The 8,988-nt window shown below is 41.4% G+C and overlaps 1 protein-coding gene across 1 annotated transcript in view; it reads left to right on the forward strand.

The window, feature by feature from the left end:
• Window positions 1-779: 779 nt before the first annotated feature.
• Window positions 780-8,988, forward strand: part of NEBL (nebulette) — a 389,368-nt gene continuing 381,159 nt past the window's right edge. Inside the window, exon 1 of the mRNA XM_011997677.1 lies at window positions 780-871. Coding sequence (XP_011853067.1) covers window positions 816-871 — 56 coding nt within the window. The 5' untranslated portion in view covers window positions 780-815. The remainder of the gene's footprint in view (window positions 872-8,988) is intronic.

Here is an 8,988-nt window from a genome sequence, read left to right on the forward strand (position 1 = left end):
CTGGAGAGCCCCGGCTCAGCGCGGCAAGCCGGACCCAGGGGTGTCTAATCCACCGGGTGGGGAATTCCAGGGGAAGTAGTTTTGTAGCCGGGCCCCTCCAGCCCTACCTCCTGCCCTTCCCGGGCAGGGATGGAGATGAACAGCCGGGGAGAGACACCCAGGAGCGATCCGGAGTGACTGACAGTTGAAACCAGCCAGGGGCGTTCTGGGGAAATTTGCGTCTGAAGATACAAATGCTTCGTTAGAACAAGCTGTCATCTTGACAGTCATCTCAGGCAGAGTCAGAGGTCCAGCATTTTAGTGCAAGCTGGTCCGGTGTAGGGGTACTTACATAGCCTTCCTGCAGCCCCCTCAGCTTGCCTGACTTCGGGTGAACACATATTTGTTGAGATCCTACAAACCCTGCATTTAGACACTTTGAACTGGCTTCCTTTTGGTTTCAAAGCCACTCTGTGGGCCCCGTTTCTTCATTAACCGAGCTCAGAATTCTTTTCTGGCTGCTCATAGAAGTGCTGTTTCGACAGAGCGTTGACAGTTCTTCCATGGTGCGTCGATATATTGTGGTGAGTCTTCCTTTAAGACTCAGTTTTCAGAGTTGCCTGCTTGCCTGCTTTATTTACTTAGCTGAAAGTAGGTAAACACATCCACAGTTCCCTACACTCATTTTGTTGTAGTATTTTCAGCTACAGGGACTGTGATGCGCTAGAAAGCCTTCCTTCTGTGCCCATCCTGGCGAGAACTGGCATTGTACTGAATTTTAAAATTTTTTTTTCCAGTATTGGCATAAAGGATGTTTCCATTGTGAGGTCTGCAAGATGGCACTCAACATGAACAACTACAAAGGCTATGAAAAGAAGCCCTATTGTAATGCGTAAGTATTGTCAACATGCTGTCCAGGTGTGGCACAGCCTCAGAGCTTGAGAGCCAGTGGACCTGCCTGTTTTGAAGAACTGACTCACTGTGTCACCCAGGTGTGGCAGTGGCTAGTTACCTGTTTATATCACAGACTCTGGAGCCATGTACTTTTTTGATGATCACTGCGTTTTATGCCTTTCTAATGTGTTGGGTAACTTCTACGCATCTTCAACCAGGTTAGTTTTTGAGGTTCACAGTGTTACAGACTTAGGGGCACTTATTAGAAGCTGCAGAACTTCCCCACTGAGAACGTGTGGGCTCTGAAGTGCATGTCAGGTAGATTTCCATTTTAATCCTGTGTCAATTTCCATTTTAATCATAGGATGTTGCCATACTGCAATTTCATACCTGAACCTAGTTGCTATGGAAAGGAGTCTTGCTCATTTGGTCTTAGCTGAGACCACTGCAGAGATTCTGGGCTTAAACAGGAAATCAAAAAGTGGTTTGAAGAATGGAACCAAAGACATGGGTGTTCCTGGCTGGTTAGTAGTAGGTCGGTTGTAGTAGATCTACTGCAGTAGACCCGGTACTTCCGGCTGGTTAGTGTTGTAGTAGGTGGGGATTAAAAAAGGTAAGCCTTCTTTGGAAGGCTTTTGTGTAGGCATGCTGCTAGCCTAGAATAGCAATTAGCTAGCATTTATATCGCGCTCACCATGTGTCAAGCTCTGTTCTAAGCACTTTATGCATACTGATCATTTAATCTTTACAACGACCCTACAAGTTCGGGGACGCTATTTTTACCCCCATTTAGCAGGTAATGAAATTGAGGCCTGGAGAGGATCAGGCTCAGGAGGGGCTCAGATCACTCCTGGAGGCTGCTGGTGGTTTGATTTGACTAGTGTTTCCATATGTCTACCTTGCTGCCCAGAGGCACATGTTTCTCCACTCCTGTGAGCATCCCCCTACCCCAGACTGTTTTCAACTGTAAGCTCTTGGCCCTGATGGTTAAGTTTTCTTTTTCTTTCTTTCTTTCTTTTTGAGACAGAGTTTTGCTCTTGTTGCCCAGGCTGTAGTGCAATGGCATGATCTTGGCTCACTGCAACCTCTGCCTCCCAGGTTCAAGCGATTCTTCTGCCTCAGCCTCCTGAGTAGTTGGGATTACAAGCATGTACCACCATGCTCGGCTAATTTTGACCTCAGGTGATCTGCCCCCCTCGGCCTCCCAAAGTGCTGGAATTACTGATGTGAGCCACCACACCTGGCCTGATGGTTGAGTTTTCTCACCAGTTCCCCTGTGGGGTTGGCATGGTCTGGAGCCAGCAGAGGTGCCTCTGGACCTCAAGCCTTTTGGCTGGAACACTGCCAGAGATTCATCCTCCCTAGAGTTTTTGAAGTAGGTTCATCATTCACGTCTCCTGGAGATGGAGGGCCCTTGGTTAATTCATGCTTCATTACATACTGACAGTATGTTATCATAGACCGTATATTTTTGGTAACCAAATGGAATTGCTCATACCTCTCTGGTGAAGAACTTCAAAAAACATTTTATCTGGTGAAGACTGTTTAATATTTGTTTTTCCTTAGTCCTTAGTGCTTACAGGTAGACCAGAATCTTTTCAAGAAATCAGAAAAAGGGGCATTGAACAGAATTCAGGACTTTCTTGGAGAGGGGAAGTCCACAGATATCCCCCAAACTTTCTGATGTCTTCAATCCTGCTATACCATTCTTCCTATTGGAATATGGAATAGCGTGAAGCAAAAACGAGGTTTCGATGTCATGATTTCCTGCTTCCCTTCCAGAGAGCCATAAACGACTGGTTAAAGATCAAAGGCAGGCGTAAGGAGAAGGGAAAGGGCCCCAACCACCCATAAACGGGATAATTGTTCTTTGGTTAAAGGAAAGTGAACCATTCTTCCTGTAACTGTTTCAGTTGGCAGCCTGATTCCATCAGGCTTTATGGACCACATCAGGATTCAGGATTCTTTACAGGGCAGGGCCAGGAGTTTAACCCCAGTGATAACAATGCCTTTGGGTGGCGCTGGTAGGCCTGAAGGGATTGGGAGGGAAGGAGGAAAGAGAGAGAAAGAAAATAGGGAGAGAATAGCAATTACAACAATGAGAGTGAATTGGATAAGGGAGAAAAAGAAATGATCAAAAATAAAAGGACAGAAAATGGTTCAACTGAAGTAGAGTCGTTGACTGCATTGGGCTACTTGAAAATTATTTAGTGCTTATTGCTTAGTTTGGATTCAATCTAATTTTAAAAGTTTATGAGATTCTGAATGAGTTAGGAAGAGCTATTTTGCACTTTGACTTGATAGTGATGAGTGCCCAGAAACGTTGAGATTTGGGCCCCAAAAGGAAATGATTCTACTTATGAAAAAGAAACATCCTGTTGTATTGTTTCATAGGTCTTGATCTCATTTTTAATACTCTCAATATACTTGTATAGAATGTTTATAGATTTTCCTCTCTAAAATTTCTCATATGATTCCAGTACATTATTATTAGTTTTAAGGTGAATTCTGGGGGTAGCACTCGAGGATTTTTGCTTCATATTGAACCTGGTAGTCCACTTTATTGAGCAGATAAATAGGGGGAAATAGGAATTCATCCTTAGTGAATGGATGAGTAGAGAGCTGATATCTAAAATTCAGATTTAGGTTCATGTCATAGCTTGATATGCTACCTCTAGAAAATGGAACCTGGCAAAGTTTTGGGTTCTGTCTGCTATGAGGGTTCTGGGCTCGAAGGTCCCTGCTGTCAGTCTGTAGTCTGCTAAGGATACATGTTGCCGTGTACACTGGCTGGGCAGTGTGGAATGCCCTCTGGGGATCCTGACGCATCTGCTCTAATTCAGGTGGTGCATGTCAATCAGCTGTTCCCTGTGGTTGTGGCCAGAGGGCTGCCATAATTTCTCTGGGTCAATAGTAGAAAATTGATTCTCTAATGTATACTGCTACCAGAAAATGAAACATTTGCTTTTCATGTAATGCAATATTTTATCTGCACCTGGTTTGGTTCAGGAGTCAATGTATATACATGCTTAAATGAAAACAACTCTTCATCTTCCGCTGTCGCTTTTTATTGTGAAAATTTCATACATGCAAAATAGGTAAAAGAATAATACAAAGAACATCTCTATCCCCTCCACTGACGTTCAACTATTATTAACATTTTGCCATGTTTGCTGCTTCATATTTTGATCTAATTCTGTGTCCAAATATATATATATTTTAAAAATTTATTTATTTTTATTTTTTTTTTTTTTGAGACGGAGTCTCGCCCTGCAGCGCAGGCTAGAGTGCAGTGATGCCATCTCGGTTCACTGCAAGCTCCGCCTCCTGGGCTCACACCATTCTCCAGCCTCAGCCTCCTGAGTAGCTGGGACTACAGGTGCCCACCACCATGCGCAGCTAATTTTTTTTGTATTTTTTAGTAGAGATGGGGTTTCACCATGTTAGCCAGGATGGTCTTGATCTCCTGACCTTGTGATCTGCCTGCCTCAGCCTCCCATAGTACTGCGATTACAGGCATGAGCCACCGCACCCGGCCATGTCCAAATATTTTTATTACTGTTGAGCCATTTTTCCATTTCATACATCAAGTTGGTTTCATACATTGTGACATTTCATCCCTAAAAACCACATCATGCATGCACTAAGCATAAGGGCATTTTCTTAAAGAATCATAGAGCTTTTATTACACTTAAGAAAATTAACAAATGCGTTGTTATAACATCTTATATCCTGTCTATTTTTATATTTCCCCCATTGTCCTAAGAATGTTCTTTATAGTTTTTTTTTAAAGCCAGGATCCAATCAGGGTTCATACTTTACATTTAGCTGTTATGAAAATGACAACTTTTCTTAGCTATTAGAGATTCAGTATCAGTTATTCAAGTTCTGCTATTATTTCTACTAATTTACAGAACCTCTCACGGTTTTCAAGAAAAGGGCTTAAGTAGCATTTCTTATGAAAATAACATCCATAATTAAATGAAGAACCTTTAAAATAAATATTAAGAATATGCTTAAAAATTGGAAAGCATAAACATAGACATTTAGAATTACTGTAAGAAAACATAGCGGTTTCTTATTTTAATCGCTACCTGAGGGCATTCTTTAAGGAAATGAAGTAGTGAGTGCTTCTTCAGTTTAAATATGTTGCTTGTTTATATTCTCTTGTGTTTAGAGAAGAAACAAGTATTCTGTTTGATTTCCTGCAAAGGAGAGCATGTATAAAATATAATTTACATGATATTTAAATTTTGATCTTTTGATAGAACGATCAAAGTATAGTACACACTAGATGTAAGATTGGGCATAATACCCGTTTTGCTCCTAACGCAGCAGTGCACACTATTAAAATATTTAAAAACAAACTGTTGTACTTGAGTGCGTGCCATGTTTTCATAAGCCTTTATGTTTCATAAGCAGGCAATGGATTCTTTAGCACATTTAGGATTTTTTTCATCATGGAACTTGCAAAGAAATGAGGACTAGGCAAAATTCTTATCACTAAGAGGTGCCGAGAAAATAACACTAGATGATTAGACAAAAAACATACCTAATATTTCTATGTGAATTTATATGCTAAGCTAAACTATAAACATTTTCCTACCCAGCAAGCCACACAATGAGTATAAACTCTAAGACCATTTGTCAAATAAATTATTTAATTGGTTGTGTGTATACGTCAAAATTGCATTTACTATGTCTTTGTAAAATATACATCGGTTCTTAAAATTTCCTGGGAGGTATTACCACTTAGAAGTAACATTGCCAAGACTGACCAGCTAATGTGTTCTCACCAAATGTCAAGTTATATTAGCTCTGGGGTGCCACCAAGGAACAATGCAATAGTTTAACATGACCTTGCCAATAATTTCCCCAGAACATTATATGGGCTTTGAACATTATTCACAGACATATTTTTGGGCTGAACATTTGTTCTGATCTGCCTACATTTACTATATCCTGTATCTTAGTCAAATGTATCTTTAATTATGGGGCTAAAAGAACACAAATATCCACTGAAGTATCTTTAGTGATTCTTCCAAATAAGATTGCCTCTCATCAAAGAGTTTCACTTAAAGTGGTTTCCGAAGACTTTAAAAAATAAAACAGCAGGCGCTGAGTGTTGTGTTTACTTTCTCTCTGCCTGTGTTCACATTCCCTCTCGTGAATATTTATTCTACCACCTGCAAGAGGCTGGGCTGGGTGCATCTCATGACGAGTCACCCAGAACGGTCAGCGCAGTTCTGCCGGCCCGTGTTGAGTGTGATTGTCGAGGTGTTGAGTGTGATTGTTGAGGCCAGTGCTCCACTGCCTCTCACGTACCATTTTGTGGCTGGTCACTCCTCGTTAGTGCCTTTCCTAAGGGTAATCAGAGGACACAGAAGGAAATTAAATTGAAACCTGAGAGTATTCCCGCCATCTACTTTCCTTATCTGTAGTTGGGCCTCCTGAATTTGGTTCTAGAACACTCCAAGGACTTGGGTTATCTCAAGGAGATTGATGACATTCCTGCTATGAAGTTAGCTTTGATTATAAAACAATGTGTCGCAAAGTACAACATGTTGTCATTGGAGTTTTGGAGCTAGATGGAGCTGGAGTTGAATCCTGGCTCCATCCTGGCCTACTGAGCAAGTCTCTGGATTGCCAAACATCAGTTTCTCCATCTGTCAAATCGGTACAGTAATACTAAACCCACAGGGCTGTATGAGAAGTAACAAAACAATACTAGGATAGGCTGTAGCCTAGTTTCTGGCACCTAGCACATCTCCAGGAAATAGTAGTGTCCTTCTTTCCTCATCAGTACTTTTTAGAGGGGTGAAGAAAGAGTGGGGAAGAGAGAAGAGGAGGTATATCAATAAATAATAGGAACTCACTCACACCCATTAAAAGGTTTATACTGAAGTTTTTCACACTGTGGGCTGCTACCCATTAGACAGTTGTAACCAGAATTGAAAGAAGGAAGAAAAGAGAATAAGAGAAAACATCAGACTTCATTTAAGTACTAAACAGAGGATTCTTTTGGCAAACATTTTTTTTTCAGTGATACAGGTACATATGTGTACTGGATCATGATGTAGACATTTTTTTTTCTTTTCTTTTCTTTTTTTTTTTTTTTGAGACAGAGTCTTGCTCTGTCGCCCAGGCTGGAGTGCAGTGGTGTGATCTCGGTTCACACCATTCTCCTGCCTCAACCTCTGCCTCAACCTCCAGAGTAGCTGGGACTACAGGCGCCCTTCACCATGCCTGGCTAGTTTTTTGTATTTTCTAGTAGAGATGGGGTTTCACCGTGTTAGCCAGGATGGTCTCGGTCTCCTGACCTCATGATCCGCCTGCCTCGGCCTCCCAATAGAAAATAATTTTTACTGAAAGTGGTGATTGAAAGGTATGAGACACACTAGTTTAGTTCCATATTCTTAATGCTCCGTACATCAGAGAGCATTGAAAGTTACCTGTAATGTACAATGACATGCAGTAAGTTTGTGAATCCTAACAACCACGTTTCTGTTTGTGCCAATCACACCCGACCCCACACCTTTCCCTGGGGTTCAGTCCAATACAGTCATCACATAGGTCTCAGCTCAGCAGTAAGAGCCCACATCCTGTGCAGGAACCACGAGCTTATCTGTCTGTATCCCCCAAGGGATCTGTCCCATGTATCTGCATATCCCTCAAGCCTGGCACATAGACGAGATTGGCACGTTCAGGGTATGACCATAGATGAGCCTGGCATTTAGAAGGTACTTGATCATATTAGTCACCTCAGGGACTGTAAGAACTGTGTGTAGCCTTTGCACTTAGTCCCTAGTTTAGGATGAGGCCCAGGCTGGTTTCTTTTGGGACGGCAGACAGAATTTGTGTGATACAGAAGAACTGGGTTAGGATGAGGCTTTGAGGAGCCTGATCCATGTGGACTGGTGACCAGGGTTCATTAAGCCTGAATTCCAAGGGATAATAAAGTATCCTGCTGTTGGGATAGTCTCACGTCTTCTGATCTGTAATGAACATAGTGGGAATTTACTTTCACTACTTAGAGGTTTGGCTTCAAAATGTGACATCTTTCTAAAAACATTTCTTACGAATACTCATTTATTTCCTTCTGGGTTATAATCTCTACTATGGGAAAATAATTCCCACCTACCAGGGACTTTATAGAGATTAAATGGGGGAATTGTTTGTAAGCTTGAGCCCATCAAATAACACCTAAGGACCCAAATGTCAGTCCACTCTTTTACTTGTAATAGTAAATGGAAAATTGTTGTCTCATATTTTCCGTTAAAGACAAGAGAAAAGGTCACATTGTTAAAAGTGACCGTTTCTATGGAAGGATATTGTGGCATGTAAGAGTTCTAGTTAGCATCCACTGCAATGTGCCCTGCCTGACTTTTTAGTTACTTACCTCTTGGAAAAAATTAAACCTTTACCCCTTGACACAGTATCTGACATGAGAGGATGACAGTTTTCATTTTTCTTTTCTGGTTATAACTGGATGATTAAAAACAAAGGAAGGAGATACTTTGAGCCAATAAAAAGGTTCCAGTGTATATGCAAAATGATCTGGTTCTCAGTCACCGTATTGGACCGTTGGCAATATCTAATGCTTTTTGGTACTTTTGAAGTCATTATAGGGAATTATATTTACAAGTCACTCTCTGGGTTCTGTGTCCCATTTGAAAATGTTTCTGAAAGGTGCCTTTGATGTGTAAGTTCTGCCTGTTTATGATGGTGTATTTATTATGGAATGATGTCAGATTAGAAAAGATTTTGAGATGAAACCCAGCAGATCTCACCTCAATCATAGTGAAATGCAAGGTTAATACAAGATATAGATATGTGTGCTTAAAGGAATACTGATTATGTATCAAGGGCCTGTGCGAGAGAGTATGTTTCAGTAGGTCCTCTTTTTTTTTTTTTTCAGTTGTCAAATGATCCTTTATTGAAATACTTTCCTTTGTGCTTAACTGGCTGGGCATTCCACAGCACCACTGTTAATGTCAACTATGATGTCATGAGGGTGGCGGCCATCAACATTACAGCCCACAGACTGGGCAGTCCCCAGGATCTCTTTAATGGTTCCAGAGAGTTCTCTGGCTAAGGATCGGTGCCGCATCTGTC

The sequence above is a fragment of the Mandrillus leucophaeus genome, unplaced genomic scaffold, assembly GCF_000951045.1.
Source record: "Mandrillus leucophaeus isolate KB7577 unplaced genomic scaffold, Mleu.le_1.0 Scaffold545, whole genome shotgun sequence".
Classification (NCBI taxonomy): Eukaryota; Metazoa; Chordata; class Mammalia; order Primates; family Cercopithecidae; genus Mandrillus; species Mandrillus leucophaeus.